Source organism: Perkinsus marinus (genome assembly GCF_000006405.1).
Source record: "Perkinsus marinus ATCC 50983 genomic scaffold scf_1104296944404, whole genome shotgun sequence".
Classification (NCBI taxonomy): Eukaryota; Perkinsozoa; order Perkinsida; family Perkinsidae; genus Perkinsus; species Perkinsus marinus.
In genome coordinates, this window is record NW_003211409.1 from 223,050 (window position 1) to 241,868 (window position 18,819).

The following is an 18,819-nucleotide window of genomic DNA, read 5'->3' on the forward strand; positions in this document are numbered from 1 at the left end:
AGCTTACTGGAACCCTTCGGATGCCGAGCCAATTTGACAACATCGCCATCTGACAGCAGCACTGATCTATCGACAGTGCTCAGTTCGCTGCCATTGTGATAAGTTGTGTTATACTGAGCAACAATTATGGGCTATATGAAGCTAAAAAAGTCGACCTACTCGCGAGAGGTCTTTCAAACGAAGCATCGGACATGCCTGCGACGACTCGCCTGTTACTATGAACTCACACTGTTTCCGCGAAATCGTGTTGTCTGATGGAGCGACATGGTCTGAAGGCAACGAATGGGACTCACCATTGGCGACGACTATGTCCGAGTGAGCTCGACCAACAGTGGTAGTCCCCCGAGGAAGATAGTATACGGATCGATCGGAGCTACTTTCGAGAGGTAGTAGCAACCAGACCATTCTCGAAAGGCTAAAGGAATGAGCAGCGAGAGTAGATCCACAGTGAACGCAGAAGCATATGATTAGAGTACAAAGAGAATGAATACGTGAGTATAGCAGTTGTAACTTGATGTTCGCTCCATTTCATGGTATCAGCAAAGATCGCATCGCAGTCATGGGAGGAGTTGACAACAGCGCCTGAACGGCTGCTTATATTCAAACTTGTTGCATAACTCGAATGGGCACCCTTTGATGCCTAGATCGACAGCGACCAACGGCCAGCCAGCTTATTAGGATCAGCCTCTGGTCTGAACCTACTTCTCGGTTGGCGGTATAGAGATAGGATACCTCTACTTCTCGATTGAATCTGCACCTAGTACCAGGAACACGCAAGAAGCTACAACAGTGGACAGTATCTATTCCCAAGGTTGAGGGATCAATGATTCTCAACCATAACTTATACACCGTGTCAACTACGACAGCTAGTCCCTAGGAGAGTACTCCGCCACCTCGAGTGACGTTGAACACTCAGCGACACTGGTCGTTGAACTGGCTCCGCTGTGAACCAGTTGAAGGGCTCACTCCGCGGCACCGCTCCGTACCGAATCAGCATCTGCTACATAACTTATCAATATTCCCAGCAAGCTGCCGATGTTCCCGAAGCCGTGCTCCAATCCAAGGATGAACATAATCGCCCTTCTCAATAATGGTGGTGGTCAATAGTATCAATCACGTCAACTCGACTCACACAGAGCCGTTGAGGCCAACTGTTCTTCAATTAGCCCTTATGATTACGACTACGGTGATTTAGAGTCGCGCTAGCTCACGTTAAGAGGTTACATAAGAGAGGCTACATCTGCACGGAAGAAGACATTTACACAACCTCATCAGAGCCTTTGTGATATGAAGGCCATGTCGAAGGTTGAGCATTCTACGTCTCATACACCATTTTTCAAATACTGAACGCGGCGTGGACAAGGATGATAAACCCCCGATTTCAACTAATTAGAATGCCGCCGGCACGACCTATTCTACTATCGAGTGGCACTACGTCCGCGACCTAGTATACCTATCACGATGCGAACATCTAAAACTTCAACTTTCAGAGTGTATACTCTATCGCATTACGAAAACCATCATGACACATGACTGCGCACTGCTGTATAACTTAGTTGGAGAAGCCATACTGTACGGCCCGTACATTTCCTACAACCACGGAGTTTGGGTGGGCGCAGCAGAAGACCAGATCGAACTTTCGAACTGCAACCCGCGGCCCGTAGACCAGGAACCCGGGACGATCGCGACGGGCGCCGTAGACCAATGTCCAGTCCCGAGACAGACCCGCAAGCTGTGTAAAGGTCTATAAGACTGTGTTGTGAGTCCAAGTTCTCGAAGTCCACAAGTACTTCAGCCTACGCAATAAGCAGAGCTCATCAACCGCGCTAAGTGCTGCACTCATCAACACGTGAATCCAAACTCTTAGAGACCAATCTTGGGTCACAGAACTTGAGTTGAGTAGACTCCACCTCCGGAGCACACACATGGCATATCATATGCTATACTGTTATGCATTTTACTCTGCCCGTGCAATGCAAAGAACCAACACAATGAGCGCCGCAACATTGCACTGCGTCGTTCCGAGGGCTTTTCGAGTACGTCTGCATGCACCTGGTCAGCAGCGTACTCTAACAGCATGCACCATGGTATCGGAGAACAGCGGGTGAATCAGCAGCGGTAACGGGAGGCAGTCCCATCACAGTGACAATCGTTTGCCTAGCTCAAATGTTGGTCTTCGTTCTCCATCTCGCAGTCGTTACCGCCGAGTATACCGGAGCCTACAAGGAGAAGTAAAGAGTCACTTCGCTGGCTGGGCATCGCATCCTGAAAAGTATTCTCGTCTGGTCGGATTCGGACACAACTTCGGTAGACATGATGATCACCGTATGAAGATCTTTGCAGATGACCTCCGCTACACAGAGAAATATGATACCAACTTGGTATTACCAAAGGTGGGATTATCTGGTTGTGAACATGTACTGAAGTTAATACCAGAGTGCCACACCGCCACTGCAGGTATGTCCTACACGCTCAAGGTGACTCCCTTCACCCCCGTTGAAAATCTTCCAAGAGCTGTCAACTATGTTGCTAAGGGCTGGGTTACGGCTGTTCAAGGTCAGAGTCACTGCGGCCTTCTCAGCTACTGGTGGAATCCTTCGTCGGTCTGCGATGATACTTGCCGAGAATATCCTCAACAAGTGCTCGCGAGGGTCTTCACAAGAATCTTACTGGGGACCTCGTGTCACTCTCGGAAGGAGAGTTAATCGACTGTAACTCGTCTTCTTGGAACACGTGGATAACCATATTGTACCTCATCTTCACGCGATTCTTGACCTCTACAGGGCCTGTCTCGGTGGATTGATGGCTGGCGCGTTTGAATACGTTATGGATCACGGGATCGGCTCGGGAAAGGATAGTCCGTACAAGCAAGTCTCCAATCCAATTCATCCAACCTGTAGGAGCAATGTTTAGAAGGATGTCATGAGTTCAGCAACGTTTGTTTGCTGAACTTCTGATCCATCGAGTTGTTCAGATGGAAGTCAGAGTGTTGCGAAGAATAGCATGCTTAGTATTGTTCTGCATAAATCCATGGCTTAAGATCACAGTCGGGCTTGTGGGTTCTGCTGTAGTAAGGATATAGCAAGACTCGGGACGGGCCGCAACTAGCGCTCCGGTATAGAGTCATAAATGGAAGTATGGACTGGACAGGCATGGTTGTAGATCCCACTCGACTCATCATTAACGTGAACTACAGCGCAACACTCAAGGATGGTGAAATCAGCTTCGCCCCTTATGGCCGTACTGTGGCCCTGCTCCTCCTCCTGCTCCCCAGGCCATGCCCATCCCAGGAGCACCACCATATGGTGGCATCTGCTGCTGCTGTTGGTGATGATATGCTGCATACGAGCCGCTACCTAGGATCATAACGTCACTTCCACCCCAATCTTCAGAACATTACGTTTTCGTTTAGGTGGCATATGAGGATAGAAAGGCGCCGGAGCACGCATGAGCGGCTCTGGAAGACTCCCGCCCTCCTTACGGGGTATCCGTCCTGTCATCAACTGAGGCCGAAGCACATATCAAAACCGCGAACGGTCTACTGCGATGCTCACATAATCTTCAACTTCCTCCGGCCCAAACTTGTGTACTCTAGTGCATCTCATTGGGTCCATGCATCGACCTGATATACACAATGTGGGAAAGTATGCACATGATCAACGTGTTGATGAAAATATGAAAATTCTGAAGACATTTTTGTACACTCAAAGCGCAAACTACTGAGCTCAGTTCAGCACACCCTACATATATTTCAACACTACATCGCACTCCTTGAGCGTGCTCTAGGCCGCTGACCTGTTAATATCTGGTCTGAACAGAGCCGATTGGCTTGCTTGCCAGGTTCAGTTCCCCACTGTAATGCCTGTGGATGCTTCAATGGACAGGACTCCCCCAAAGGGCAGGAGCCTCGGAAGAGGTACCACAGACAGAGAGGCCTGCCCAACGACCGATGCAATCGACTCCAGAGAGCCTCCAACTACTGTCCATGGTCTTCCAGCTCCACCTTTCCAATGCTACCCAAGTCGTGAGCTTGGAATAGAGCACACATAAGGCGGACGTTATCCCTCGATAATCTGAACACTATATCACAGAGAACGCTAGGGGTCCTTTACTTGTCAGTAAGTTCAATTTCAACATCATGTCGACGTAGCACGCCAGGCACTCTATCAGTAGTAATGACTCGGTCCAGTATGTGGCCAAGCCGACCGTCCATCGACACTCGATAGTCCTCAGCTAAAGCAAACTCCAACCTTAAACCACACATCCTCCCCAAGTGGTTTCACCTAAACACTTTATTATCGTATTAGCAGGGACTTGAGTGACGTCATCTGTGAGATCACTAGGACTAGTCAGTGGAGGCGGCAGCGGTGGAGGGCCATGGGACTACCATTACACCATCATATACCAGTAACCTCCTTCCCACTATTACTCCTTCCCTCGACCGTTCGCTTCCATCTTCCATAGAGCTGCCTGAATTACTCGTAGTCGACCTCCTCGAACGATGGATCGGCACAGCCGGTGGAGGAGGTGCCTATCAACACACCCCATTCCTGCACTACCCGACTCGCTTCAGAAGGCCACCAGAGGGTTCTGCACCATCAGCTCGCCATGGACCCGCTCAGCTACCGCTACCGGGTCGCTAGTCGCCCCTCTACCCAAACGATTAAGTAGTCGTAGTAGAATATCTAGTGACAGACCTGACCGTTCGTCCAGCTACTCAAGCGATGACTCACCATCCATCGTTTTATAGAGGCCGTCCATGAGCGTGGCCGCCGCCTTAGCCGCCGCCTCTTCCCCGCCCGAGCCAGCCATCGACATAACACGAGTCGATGCCACATCCACTAAGGCAACCTAAGCATACGAGCTCGTGTAAGCAATACATCATCGATGACTTATACGAGTTCCAATAGCTCCGTTGGTACTGATTCGAACACCTCTGCTGGCGGTGTAGACTTCTGTGCCAAAGACGATACTCGTGGACCGGCTGAAACGATAACCCAAGGACGAGTGAACAATCTCATCAATTTCAGTACATCAATTTCGATATTAATTACTATCCAACCATACGTTCACCAAATCAAATAATATCCAAACCGAAATCATGAGCATTTCTTTCCCCAAGTCAACTCTACAACAACATATCGACGAAAACACCCAAGTAGTGTCTTATAGGAATTCCAATACGATATACAAAAATGTAAAATCGCACAGACCGCCCACCATACCAAAGCACGCCAAGGCTGGTGAATCCTTGGCCCTGTAGGTCGCATATCGGACCAAATCCCGTTTGATCTGAATTCCACCTGCATTATCATCTTCCACATTACAAGTGCTAATACCTCAGCCACCTTCTCTCGCTGGGTCAACGGCTCCCCCGAACTACTCAGTTCTTCACTACTGGTATGCTCTATAGACTTCCACGGCAGACCGCCCAGCGCCAAGTCCAGAAACCTATTCCAACGACCATCGTCTGAGACAACTGAAATCCGCAGATCACGAATACACGAAAACGAGGCTCCAATAATCGTCGATGTAAGTCAAATGGCCGCCCCCCGGAGATACATAGTTTGTCGTACCACGGAATGAGTGCGCTTGGGTCGTGCCTAACACAGGCCGCGATATCAAAAATGAACATCTTCAAATACCCTTACGGGGCGGTTGGTCATCCGCAGCGTAAAGTGTTTTGTCCTCCTCTGCAGTGTGAGTAGCATCGACTCGCTTGGCTAGGCCAAAATCGATTAGCAAACACTCCAGCTTTGGTGGTGGACCTTCCGAACCTGCACAGTTGAATATCAAATGTCATTTACCGAGGAGGACCCTCACTGTCAGGCGTGGAGCTCACGAGCCAATTCGAAGGCTTAACGTCCCGATGAATGTACCCCAGCCTGAAGTCAAAATCATTTGCAGTCATGGAAGTTGCATAAACTCGGTCGCCTACTTATGCATGCGATGTAGGGTATCTAGCATACCCCGTCCGAGTGCCGCCAAGCTGAACGGCGAGAACTTCCCAATACGCCTCCTCACAACCGACAGAGACTCTCCTGAACAGTGTCGAAATACATGTTTGCTTTACTCAGCTGCTGAGCTCAAGATTGCCCTCACTAGTCATAGGAAAACATACACGAATTAGGGTAGAAGTGTTCAGAAACCAACGATAATTTTGTAATTGACTCGCAATGTGGTTGACCATGTGCATCTTTTCCCACACTGGTCCTCGGCACTACGCCTCTCCAACAGAGCGTACCACTACGCCTACCTGGACACAGCTGCATAGCCACTACTGTTGTAGGGTAGTTCGATCCCCACGGTACAATGACCATGTCCGTACCAAGGAAATACACCTAAACCACAAGTCTACCAGGCCCGACAAGAATTCACCGCTCACCTGTGGTATCGCTATACTAGGGTCGTGTCTCTTTAACCACTGCATAACTTTAGCCTCATAGGTCAACACCCGTGGCACACATCGAAGAGGCTTCTCAACCTTCAGTGCAATAGGTGGTACCGTTGAATCTAATATCAGCACTAAGCCGACCAGTGGTTCATCCAAATGTAGTTGTACCAGCGCCAATCTCAGCACCCAAGTAAATCTCTGAGAAAGTTCCATACCCGAGTCTCCGAACTGCGAGGTACTTTCCTGCGAACTCAGTATTAGGAGGAATCAATGGTTGATGACCTACGACAACATCAATAACAACAACAACAACGACAAAAACAGCAGCAGCAGCAGCAACAATAACAACAACAATAACAATAACAATAACAACAACAACAGCAACAACCTACGGCTCACATACACCCTGCAACAACTACACTCACCCAAAGTTGGCTTTATCTCAAGCTGTTGTATAACACTGACGGCCATGCTGCTCTCTACCGACATCGCACTGGCATTCCCTTCAGCGCCTCCCAATCCTCCCCGGTCTGCAACACCGCCATACATGTACCGAGACATGAACCGAGACACTACAACTACATAACAGCAATAGACAACACTCAAAACACAAGACGAATAGATGAGCAAAAGCAATGAAATAATAGGCGACAAGGAAGCCACTGAAGCAGAGTGATAACTGTAGTGACTTCCCACATAACAGAAGAGCCAGCGAACGGGCCTAGTGTACAAAATGGTACACCCCAAATAGCGGTCAGCGCCTACATACAAATAAACCTATTCCGGAGACTCATCGAACGACTTCCGCACCAGTCGCGTGGTGCCGTCCCATTTCGCATCGTCCTGAAATAGGAGTTGGCGAATTTACGGTATATATAATACTTAGAAAAAAGCAACTCACCGGTGGTGGATTGGCCTCATAGTAAATTGCCTCTTCCTTTAACCTCCGCGCAGCAAGCCACGACTCACCCATCGTTCGAGACCTACAACAGTATTAATCACAGACCACCTTATGCTGCTGCTGACCACCTCTTCTCAGCTTCAGTGAGTAGCTCAATGGCTCGCCCGAAGTTCCGATTACGATAGGCCTCTAGCGCCCGAATATGAAGACCGGCAAGTACCAACTGCTGTGTAGATGCCTCCAATCTTGAGCTCAATACCTTACATGAAATGACAATAACTCACCACTATGATTCAGCCCGCAGATCTACGCTGAAATTTTCACCATATTCCAATGTGAAAAGATATGCGCATGGTCGACTACCTATGTTAGTAACAATATGAAAACTCTAAACACATTCTGGGAAACTCTCATTCCACCCGAATTTGTGTGTAGATTTATACATCATGATCCATCAACTGCGACATGGCTACCTCAAGAATAGTGAGGCCTTCAGATTTCCCCTTCACCGCTACACGGTCCAATGGTCGACAAACGAAGTTGTCCGCTACTCCTGGTTCCTGCCAGACGCTCTCTGATATAATAATCTGATAACATCGCCGTTAAGTTGTGTCAACAAGCCGGTCACTTAGTGAGTTACTACTACTACTACTACTACTACAGTAGTACTCCTACTATTACGACAATAGATATATTATAGACTACAATATATTTGATTACAAAATAGGTTGAATAGGAATTCACAATATCCTATTTATTGAGTTTTACTACACGAGTTCCATAACGTTTATTGCAGTTTTCGAGTCGACTCGCAGTGTTCACTCTGTCGCCGAGCAGACCGTACTTCATGCGACTAGGAGCTCCAACATTGCCAACCAAGCATTGACCTGTAATGATAATCATCGTAATCAACTACGACTCCTACGAGTCTCCTCTCACCCGTGTGAATGCCCATCCGGACCCTCAAAGTAGACTTGTTGACACTTTTCAGCGCCTGCTGCCACGTTGAGTCAGCCTCTGACAGTCTGGCTACTAGGGTCTGCAATTTCCCAAAATTACGGTATTAAAACCAGACTCATCATTAAATCTCACCTGCATAATCATAGCAGCTGTGAGGCATTGCTCAGCATGATTTCCTACAGGGAGAGGGGCATTCCACACTGCCAATATCCCGTCACCCAGAACTTCCAATAAGGTACCTGCTTATACTCAATCACAACCAGTGAATCACCAAGTGTCACCACGTGTCACCTTGGTTTTCAGTGATGATTTCGCTCACCAAAGTAAAGTAATGGGACAAAAACCTCAGTACCTACAAAAACAAGGCAAGCTCCTACGCTACACTACCGCATACAGGCGACTGACTCACTTGTGTGGGAGTAAGCTTCTCGCAGATCGTAGTGAAAGCCTCAATGTCCGAGAAGAATATAGTGACCTTCTGAGGAGCGACACCGAGCTCAACTTCCTCCCCAGTGCGGAGAATCATTCGAACCTAATTGACGAGATCATAATGGCGGGTAGTAATGAGTGTAGTAGGACCATATATAAAACAACAACAGCACCGCATAGCACACCTCAACACTAAGGTCAATGAAGTTCCACCCTAGTGATATGAAAAACACTAGTAGAAAATATATTTCACGACTACTGCATATCACCGCGAATATCGCGTTTTTCACAGAGTATTACGCCACTTCACGTGAAACGGATGAAACTCCACTGTATATGCATACTTGAATACTTCGTCTTCTTCCAACAACTAGGATCACTACAATTAGTATAACCTGGTAATCTTCATAATACTCTGTGATAAACCCATTGAAGCTCAGATTCGCAGATGAAGTTCGTCACCACACATGCGTATGAACTACTCGTGCAGCACTGCTACCCTCTTGGAAAAAAGGCTACTGCACTTTTCCGATAACAAATTAAAAAAACTAATATCTCGTTTTTGTAGTTTTCTTGCGGATGAAAAGTTCAAATTCGATTTTCCTACACTGTTCGAGAACAAAAATTCAAATTCGTGAAGAAAACTCACGATTTCGAAAACAAAAATTGAAATTCGTCACACATACGACCAGTCTTCAGTGCTCATTCTTTCAAATTTTCCCATAACACTTGCTGAATTTGAGATTGCAAAACCGTGTTCGTAGTGCAATGACGAAAAGCTTCTACTATTCCACTGCTCTTACCACGTCATAAGGACAATACTTAGCCCACGATGATATCATCATCTGTACTCGAGTGAGACTCTGATCAAGCTCTGTGATCTCGTTAAAATAACCATCACCGTGTCGGTCATTCGGTAAACAGCCCAGAAATGCCATACAACGACTCCCTGAGAAGAACATAGGGAAACCACCACATACAGCGACCTTTACTTTTTGGTGTTTCCTTCTCCTGGTCGTACGGGTTGCCTCGTACATTCGTAGTGAAGACCTGACATGTCAGGGAATGATGGTATCAATATTGTAGTTTCACCCGTTTTACGCGAAGTGGCGTAAATATATGTGAAGTATTTGAATTTGCGACTTGATTTTTTTTTCAAATATTCTGTAAAAACGCAATATTGGCGACACGCAATAGTCGTGAATATACTTTTCACTAGTGTTTTTCATATCGCGGGTGGAACCTCATTATCGAGGAATAGGTATTAGGAATCACGGATTCACCCATTCTCGAGGATTTGTGTTATCTAGAGTCTGACAACAGTGAGAAAGGAGTTCCCAATGTGATGATATCTACCCATAAATCATCTAGGAGCCTATAATGTTCCCAGGAAGGGAACTCATTTTGAATTTCCCACGGATGGCTAGGAACACATTCTTCAATCAGTTTTCCATTAGGAACATTTTACTCGTTGTTATCAGACCCTGGAGAACGTTACCTCTCAAAGCTAGATGGGTCTCTGATACCTACGTCGGAAACTGCGTAAAGAATGTGTTCCTGGCTATGTGGAAAATCCAAAACGAGTTCCCCCTGGGAACATTATAGGTTCACTGATGGGAATATCATTATATAAACACCACGAGATCAACTTGTGCTGATACCAAACCATAGGTTCTCTGACATGAGATCATTGTGGGGTTTACCTCGTGATTTCCTACAGCTGCATATTCGAATACTGCTAGTTGTTCCATCCGGTCAATCATGGTACCTGCGCACAGCGAAGGATTCTCTGGGACGACGCTCTCTCTAGTCCCCACGTAAAGGGTGTACTATGCAGACCCCGATCTGGTTGAAGCTCCTTATGAAGATTAAAGACGCGATGAATACCAGTGCTGCGGCTATACACAGCATGAAGATCTGACAACGGGGCGTAAACACGAACAACAACAACAACAACAACAACAACAACAACAACAACAACAACAACAACAAAAACAAAAACAACAACAAAAACATAGACAGCAGCAACAACAGCAACAACAACAACAACATAGACAGCAGCAGCAACAACAACAACAACAACAACAACAACAACAACAACAACAACAACAACAGCAGCAGGAAGGAGTATCAGCAGTCCCTCACCGTACCGAATCGAATGCAAACTCGATCCACAATGATTCAACATCGATAACCATGCTGGAGGGAGGAGGTCCGATTGTATCAGCCAAGCCAGCTTGCGAGAGCAGACGATTGAAGAACCTCTTACTTGCAAACCTAAACTCAACAACAACAACTACTACTGCTGCTGCTGTTACTGTACAGTTCATATCACATCACCTTTCTTCATCAAGACGATCGATTTCCCACGGCCCACTAAAGCCGCCAATCTTATAATAAATCTGATGATCACAGATTCGATTATCAAAAATTATGAAAAAATGTTGTATCAGTGGGCAGGTAGTATTACAACTGTATATCGATCTGGGATGCTTGCTAACAATAGCCGACTTTGAAGTTCCAATACGGACATCAACGAATCCTCACTGGCACCTGAGGTGAAGAAAAAGATCAACTCACTCGCAAGGATATACGACATTACCCCCATAACGGTAAAGAGCATCCACCAGTTGCAGTCCAGAAGTAGAGAAATGGATGGTCGTGTTGTCGTTGAACAAGTAAAGCGATGATATGAGCAAGATAACAAAGGCGAGGACCATCCTAATGGCAGTATCCTCAGCCATACTAGCGAGCTTAGCATACCTACAAGTAAACAAAGAGATGAACAACAAACACCCGGGTTCGATCCCGGGACATGTCGTTTTTACGTTCGAGTCCGCTGATTCAGCGTCTCCCGCGCACATCTCCTCAACTTATGCTCCCGATCAAGCTCTAGTACCTCTACCTATCATACCACACTTACTTGAAATGACCAACAAACGCATGAACTCACTTTGAACTCATCAAAGTCCATTCCCCCGATCGGAGGTACACGCGCTGACAAACACCATGCAACTACAACATGCACAAAAACAGCGACAAATTTTACCTGCCGTGTAACCCACGAACGTCGATTGCCTTCGAGGACGGTGAGCAAAATTCCGAGCGATCTAAATAATACCAAATAGGAGATAAGAGGGCGCTGTCGAAGATTCACTTTCGTTCTATCGCTGTCCGAGGCCAGGCCAAAGTAAGTCATAGCATGCACGAAATCATTAGGCCATATATAACCGTCGTTGTCCTCGTCCATACCTGCACTATCAGTATCAGAGAAAAATATATGTTCGCTTTCCACAGCCAAGTCGAGCAGTTTCATCAAAATTTTACATACTAATTCGGGTAGAAGTGTACAGAAACCTACGAGAATTTCGTCAATTTTTCTCACAATTTCCACAAATTTCACCAACACACTTGCATGTTTTCCCACACCGGACATTACAGAGAGCTCCTCCCTTCGAGTAACGACCAATTCATATCACACTACAACTGTTGAAAAATTCTAATTTCGGATGAATCGCATTTTCCTGTACCATATCATAAATGCGAGATTCTGTTTCCACAAAAAAATATTTTTTCCCAATCGCACAGAAGAAAAATGACAAATTACAAGTAGTGACATAACCTCAAACACATCGCTCTAAAAAATGCTACCATAAAATCAACACTTACATGCAAACATGAGTTGCAAACGACGATAGAGAATATCGTCCTCCAATTTCTTCATCTCATTCGCTCGGATGTGTTCCAGCAGCATGCCTAACCATCGTCATGACCTCTTATGCGATGCTGCTCACTTACCAAGTGCTTTGGCCATCCTATACAGACGAGTGAGCGTCAATACCCTCACCACTCGAGACAACTGCAGATGCTCAGCTGAAAATGATCACATTTCTCACTTAAAAACACTCGATAGTAAATTATAGTTTAGATAACTGCATAGTAAAAGATAGAAAAGGGTTTATATGATGGCATTGATAACATTACTCTATTATATATGGTTCGGGTATAACGGGTTGGTTACTGTTTAATACTATATGATGTATAGTAAATGATAGCGCGAGATGGCATGTTCGACAATATCTGTTTATCGTTGCTTCAGCCGATTACGATTTTCACAGTAGTAAATGATCATAGCAATGTTCACATTGGAGTCTCACCCGTTATATGAACAACACCACCGAAAAAAATTATAACATTCAACTTCACGAAAACGCATGTGAGCAGTGAATAACACGCAAAAACATAGAGTGTTTTTGTGATACGGGCTGATTTTTCAGCTGCAATTCGCGAAGCGCTTTTCACATAGAGGTTCACGCTATCTCGAATATAATGGGTGAAATTCCATTACATCTGCGATAATCATTAATCTCGGTGAAAAACGCCAATTTTTAATCAGATTCGTACATCAAATCGACAAGCAATATAATCGCCTTCATTTTCCTACTATTCAATGAACGTCAAAGGAACAAGTACAACTACATCGCAACTTACCCAAACCACTCTCGCTGAGCATAGGATAACCACGAAAATCTATCATCTCACTGAAACAGAAAATTCCCATCACCACAACATGCAAGTGCTTACTGAGCGATGTCCTTATCCGAGAGCTCGATGACGATATCGAATACCATGCTTAACGTGGCGATCTGCAAAGGAAAAAATCTTTCATGAAAATATCAATTTTTCCTCGACACATTCAGATTGGGCAAACTTATAAAAAAACTATTATTGATGGAGTTTCACAGGCGGCCGTGATATAAAAAACACTAGTGAGAAAATATATTTCAAGACTACTGCATATCACCGCGAATATCGCGTTCCCCACAGAGTATTACGCGGCCCCTTCACGTAAAACGGGTGGTGAAACTCCAATAATCATGATATGCAACAGGTCACTAGTCGTAGTATTAATCAACTATAACATAACACTTCATATAATCAATGGAATTTCACCCGTGATATGAAAAACACCAGTGAAAAACATATTTCGCAATTCACTTCCCGAAAAACTATTATTTAGCGGAAACATATACGTACTGTAATTTTTATGGAGTATTACGTAACTTCACGTTAACCAGCCGAATCGAAAATACGTGTATAAATTTGTCTTCATATATTCCCTAGTATACGCATATCAACGATGAAAACCCTAATATCAATGCGCTCGACTTTTCTTACTATGTCCAGGAATGCGACTAGTGATAAGAGGTATCTCGGGTCAACTACGGTTTTGATGACGATTTCGGCCGAGAATAGCACCTGAGCATCATCATCACCAACTGCAACAATCTCCTCGAGCTGATCATTAGCTCCAAACGCGCCACTGCTATTTAACTCCAAGTTTTTCTACCTTCTAGTAACAGACAGTGCGACAAGTGTCACCATAATTTTTCTACTGTACTGAAGTAACGGAATGGCCTTGATAAGGCGCTTATAGATGCGACCGGAGCTCTTGCTGAGCTCGCTAGTTTCGCGCGTTTAATCCTGACCCTCGAGCCTCAGGAATTTTGGGAATAATACGTGATGTGGTAATCGACTGTTTGGCTTACCGCAGCAACAAGTGTGATGTACCCGAAGACCTGGTCGCCAACGTTGCTATTATAAAGGGAGTTTATAGGAGGGGCCACTAGTGAGAATATCGTCAAGATATAGTACCTACAAACGCTCTCTATCGCACATTCTATACAAAAAATTTATTGTAAAATAGAAAAAATATGATTTATTAACATATGAAATATATTGAAGTTTCACCCTAGTGATATGAAAACACCGGTGAAAAACATATTTTACGACTACTGTATAGCGCCGCGAATATCGCGTTTTTCACCGAGTTTTACGCCGCCTCACGTAAAACTCCATTATATAAATTCCCTCACATATTATATTACATATAAAATACAAATAATCACCATCAGCTCGATATTCACACCGTCTCGAAAGTATGTGATTGTCGATAGAAATACAGTGATATTACAGTATGATAAAACCGGTGCTTTTCGTGGCCTTCTTCAATTTCCTCCGAAGCTTAGTAATTTTCTCCGTCAATCGTCCCTCCGTATGCTCGGCTCTATCTCGTCGCACTTTTTCAGATTCAAATCCGACCTGATCATATTACCAATACTAATTACAACTGAAATTATTGTTGCCCGCGACGATGATGATATTAAGAAACCGACTTTGAAATGGACGGAGACTATTTTCAGCATGTAAATGAAACAGTGGAGTTTCACCCGTGATGTGAAAAACCTATTCTAGAGTATCTCGAACATCGGCTTTTCACACAGTGTTTCGTGTGTACTACCCGTTCCCAGACCCTTTCTCTCCTCTGGACCTCATCAAAGGCCACGAAATTCTCAAATGCTCCACCATCATCATCATCATCTCCGCCTCCTGCACATTTACAGATCAACCCCCCTGCCATTGTTAGAGGCATACCATCAAAGTGAGCGCCGCTGCCTCCCTTCGTCGTCTTATCGTTGTTCTCGCCACGTGCACACTCTGAATGCAAGTATCATATTTCTGGGTCGACAACACTCCTTTGTAAAGCGATGTTCGTGCCCTTTCTCTGTAGTGCAAAATAAGACTACTGATATCATATTCTAGGAAATTTCCTCAACTACCTCATATAATAGAGTTTCACCCGTGATATGAAAAACACTAGTGAAAACCAAATTTCACGACTATTGCAAGGCGCGAATATCGCGTTTTCACGGAGTTTTATGCCACTTCACGTAGAACGGGTGAAACTCCAATGAATAAAACAACCTTGCGAAGCCAGCGAGGAGCTCGCGTCATCTGACCCCAGCGTACCAACAATAGCGTTGCCGAGCTCCTCATCATCATCATCGTTCTTCTTACCACGTGCAACACGATCGTCCGATCCGCTGTTTGATCGGAATCTTCTTCTTCGGAAGAAGCTGCCTGAATGCATTGAGTCCACAGCTAGTGATCCCCAAACGTGGCATACAATGATGATGTTGTTGTTGCTGTTCGTGTTGGGGTGACCAACACTCCTTGCAAGGTTCGCTATCATCACCATCTACGTCACCGGCGAGACTGTCTGTTGCTGAACCGGCTGAACGTTAAAACGGCGTTAGGTACTTCACTGGTGGTTGTTTACCATTTGCCGTGTTGAACATCATAGACCGCAATTTCTTCCAAGATGCTGCGACGTGCTCTGAGGGCTCCGAGGGAGGTACGTGAGCAGTGGAGAATTCAGAAAACTTCGTGTCATTGGTAGGATCTGAGACGCGTAGTGTTAGAGCGGGAGTCATATGATACTGCATATCGTAGTATTTTTTAGTCTAATCGGCAGTGCTGGACGCCTGCCATGCGAAAGACCCCAGGATCGAATCTTGGTTGATACATAAACTTTTACGCTACTCAAACCAGCTACTACCTATAGGCGGGTCTTCCGACGAAGGAAGGCTTGGCGGGGAAGATGTCCGATTCATTCTCGGGTTGTCCCTCATAGGCACAATGATTGACTGATGACAAGATTGAGATTGAGCTCTTCATCTCGTGACGTGCGGCTGAAAATGGCAGACATGCATTAAAATTGAGGCGGAGCGATGCACGGAGCTGTGTCCCTTGTGCAAGTCTTTCTCAATGACGCTTTTCCTCCTAGCCTGTGTTATTGTGATCCTGTCTCTTGACTACTGCTAGAGTAGGGGGATTGCATTGCATTTCATTCAGGTGTTGTCTAAAGGTGTCGGAGGATTAGTATTTTGCTACTTGTTTTCGTCGTTGATAAAAAGGGGTAAGTTGTGAGGTTTTCCTCCGTCGATTCGATTAGTACAATTCATTCGACGTATTGTATGCTTGTTCTCAAAATCATCGAGTATATTTCATGTTTTCCTTGTTGGGAACAGCCTATTGGAAATTGTCGGTGATTAGTAAGACCTTTGTAGTGCGTACGTAGTCTGAGGTCAGTTGATGCTGTTTTGCTCGTGTTGTGAGATTTACTCATGTAGTCGTTTTATCTCTTCTCTCGATTTCTTCGTATGTCTGAGAAGTCCAGCATTTCCACTAAAATCAGTGATTTTAGTGCCGACTCCGTTACGACTGGCGGTCGTCCCGACGGTTCGTCCAACTTCCGTACCGTCATCAACTTCGCTCTAGTCGCTGTCGGTGTTGGTATTCTTGCTTTACCACGTGCTATTGCCCAAGGTGGTTGGATCCTAGGCAGTGTTCTACTCGCAGTAGCATGGAGTGTTGCTCAATATGGAACGTATTTGCTTTATCGTTGTATGTACATGCACCCTAAAGGTGAGGAAAGGTTCGACTCTTTTCAAGCCATTGGTAAAGCATGTTTCGGTAAACCCGGTGAGATCTTCACCGCATTCGTCCAGTATCTGGATTTACTTCTGGTATGTTCTCTACTTGTCATTCTAGTCGGTGATGGTATGTACGAGTTGGTCCCCCAACTAGACCGTATTTGGTGGTGTGTCATATTCGTATGTGTTATGTTACCATTGGCTATGTTGCCCACTATGAAGGAGGTAGCTTTCGTTTCCTTCATTGGTATCACTGCTGCCTTTGTTACTGTCATTGCTGTCATTGGTGCTTCTGTAAGAGAGTCATCTGATCCGATCAAGGAGCACGAGCATTACCTCATGCCTCAGAACGCCAGTACAGCCGTTCTTGCATTCACCAACTTCATGAACGCCTTTGCTGTTACTACTGTTGTTCCGACACTTGTCGATAACATGCAAAAACCTAAGCAATTTCCTCGTGTGTTAGCCGCCGGTTTCTTCGTGATTGTTGCCATTTTCGCTGCAATTGCATATTCTGGTTATGCAGGCTTTGGCCACGATCTCCTCGACTACCCCAACATCACCTACGCTATTGCCTATGGTCGTTCTCGTGGTGACTGGTTGGTTATCATCGTTCAAGTGGCTATTGAAGTCGTTTGCTTTTCTCACTTCTTGGTAATGTTCAACCCGGTCTGTGTCGGTGTTGAGGATGCTCTTGAGGCGATTCATGGTGGCAAGGTTCGTCATTGGATTAAAATGATCTCTCGTGCTATTCTTATGGTCATTTGTTTCGTCATCGCCGTCAGTGTACCTGGTTTCGGTTCTCTCGTTGATCTCATTGGTGCTACTGCTGTTATGTTGCTTCAAATTGTATTTCCTGTTGTATTCTTCCTAGTCCTTGAGAGGAAGCGTGTTAAGATCGGCTTCAAGTCTGCATTTGGTAGTGTTGTTTCCAAATACGTGCAATACGTGGTGATGGCTATATGTCTAGTACTTGCTATCATTGGTATGATATTTGGTACATGGTCTGCTATCACTAACTGGTAAACAACTCTAATTTTGTGACTTTGATTGAGTACAGGTGTTCGTTGTTCAATCTGCCTACTCTTAACACTACTTCTACCACTCTTACTCCTACTAATACTACAACAGCTGTCCTAGTGGGCGAGTTCGGCTCGAAAAGCCAACTGCCCACGTTTCTCAAATTGTTTTCCGTAAAAACTCATATGTCGTCATCTTAGCAGTTGCCATTGCGATGGTTACCGCTGATTAAGCAGTCAAAAGTCATACGATTGTTGTCTAGTCGTCAAACATCTTCTGTTCTATTATTATTCGATTCCTATCATTCCTCCCAAATTGTCGGAACCTTTTCGTTCAACAAAGGTGGTCGTCAAATAGAAGACCATCTCGTTATCGATTAGGGAAGTTAACAATCGTGATGACTTAATTGTTATTGTTGTACAAGGTCGTAATAAAGGAAGGGTTGTGTTTTAGTAAGCTGCAAAAGAGAAACGTAAAAAGTCGTCGTACCTGTTGGGACGGCCGGGATCAATATTGTTTCAATTTGTGGCGGGTTGAGGGTGCAGTATCATAAAGGGCTCTACCGATACCATTAAAACTTGAACTTGTAGATAATCGAATGAGATGGTGGTATGTCAATTAAATCACTGTGTAAACTGCAATGATAAGGTTATTACTACAGAGGAAGTAGTACCGGGTGTTCAACACGATACAGTAATTGTTATATTTGATTGTTATACTATACTAGATTTGATGCAGACAGACTCTACTGATTATATCCAGGAATTGACTCCCCACCGTACTCCACGAAAAGCCTCCAGTTGGGACTAGTCGTTAATGTGCTGCTTGTTGTCAGTTGT

General features: G+C 45.1%; 4 protein-coding genes across 4 annotated transcripts; 2 read left to right on the forward strand and 2 right to left on the reverse strand.

Moving 5' to 3' along the window:
* Window positions 1–2,166: 2,166 nt before the first annotated feature.
* Window positions 2,167–2,913, forward strand: Pmar_PMAR001080 (hypothetical protein; the record flags this gene model as incomplete). Its single annotated transcript, XM_002780442.1, has 4 exons — window positions 2,167–2,231; window positions 2,312–2,556; window positions 2,582–2,711; window positions 2,784–2,913. The coding sequence occupies 4 exons, from the start codon at window positions 2,167–2,169 to the stop codon at window positions 2,911–2,913; spliced, it is 570 nt and encodes a 189-aa protein (XP_002780488.1).
* Window positions 2,914–3,591: 678 nt separating this feature from the next.
* Pmar_PMAR001081 (hypothetical protein) lies at window positions 3,592–6,974 on the reverse strand (the record flags this gene model as incomplete). Its single annotated transcript, XM_002780443.1, has 18 exons — window positions 6,820–6,974; window positions 6,563–6,676; window positions 6,386–6,513; window positions 6,257–6,341; window positions 5,939–6,041; window positions 5,824–5,885; window positions 5,652–5,777; window positions 5,504–5,603; window positions 5,340–5,451; window positions 5,221–5,292; window positions 4,734–4,851; window positions 4,582–4,685; window positions 4,430–4,531; window positions 4,284–4,383; window positions 4,113–4,233; window positions 3,981–4,073; window positions 3,855–3,935; window positions 3,592–3,622 (listed from the first exon to the last, which is right to left on the reverse strand). Exons 1-18 carry the CDS (start codon window positions 6,953–6,955, stop codon window positions 3,592–3,594), a joined length of 1,788 nt encoding a protein of 595 aa, XP_002780489.1. The 5' UTR covers window positions 6,956–6,974.
* A 43-nt stretch (window positions 6,975–7,017) lies between these two features.
* On the reverse strand, window positions 7,018–15,615 carry Pmar_PMAR001082 (guanylate cyclase beta 1 subunit, putative; the record flags this gene model as incomplete). Its single annotated transcript, XM_002780444.1, has 28 exons — window positions 7,018–7,237; window positions 7,296–7,377; window positions 7,424–7,554; window positions 7,769–7,882; window positions 8,067–8,182; window positions 8,235–8,334; window positions 8,388–8,494; window positions 8,547–8,607; window positions 8,665–8,787; window positions 9,488–9,633; window positions 9,677–9,734; window positions 10,835–10,961; window positions 11,025–11,086; window positions 11,155–11,237; window positions 11,287–11,447; window positions 11,513–11,589; window positions 11,638–11,681; window positions 11,734–11,794; window positions 11,842–11,936; window positions 12,354–12,440; window positions 12,483–12,557; window positions 13,176–13,225; window positions 13,269–13,330; window positions 13,863–13,943; window positions 14,234–14,339; window positions 14,659–14,786; window positions 14,986–15,182; window positions 15,495–15,615. 28 exons carry the CDS (start codon window positions 15,613–15,615, stop codon window positions 7,172–7,174), a joined length of 2,721 nt encoding a protein of 906 aa, XP_002780490.1. The 3' UTR covers window positions 7,018–7,171.
* Window positions 15,616–16,687: 1,072 nt separating this feature from the next.
* On the forward strand, window positions 16,688–18,386 carry Pmar_PMAR001083 (Vacuolar amino acid transporter, putative; the record flags this gene model as incomplete). Its single annotated transcript, XM_002780445.1, has 1 exon — window positions 16,688–18,386. One exon carries the CDS (start codon window positions 16,688–16,690, stop codon window positions 17,984–17,986), a length of 1,299 nt encoding a protein of 432 aa, XP_002780491.1. The 3' UTR covers window positions 17,987–18,386.
* Between the last annotated feature and the right edge of the window lie 433 nt (window positions 18,387–18,819).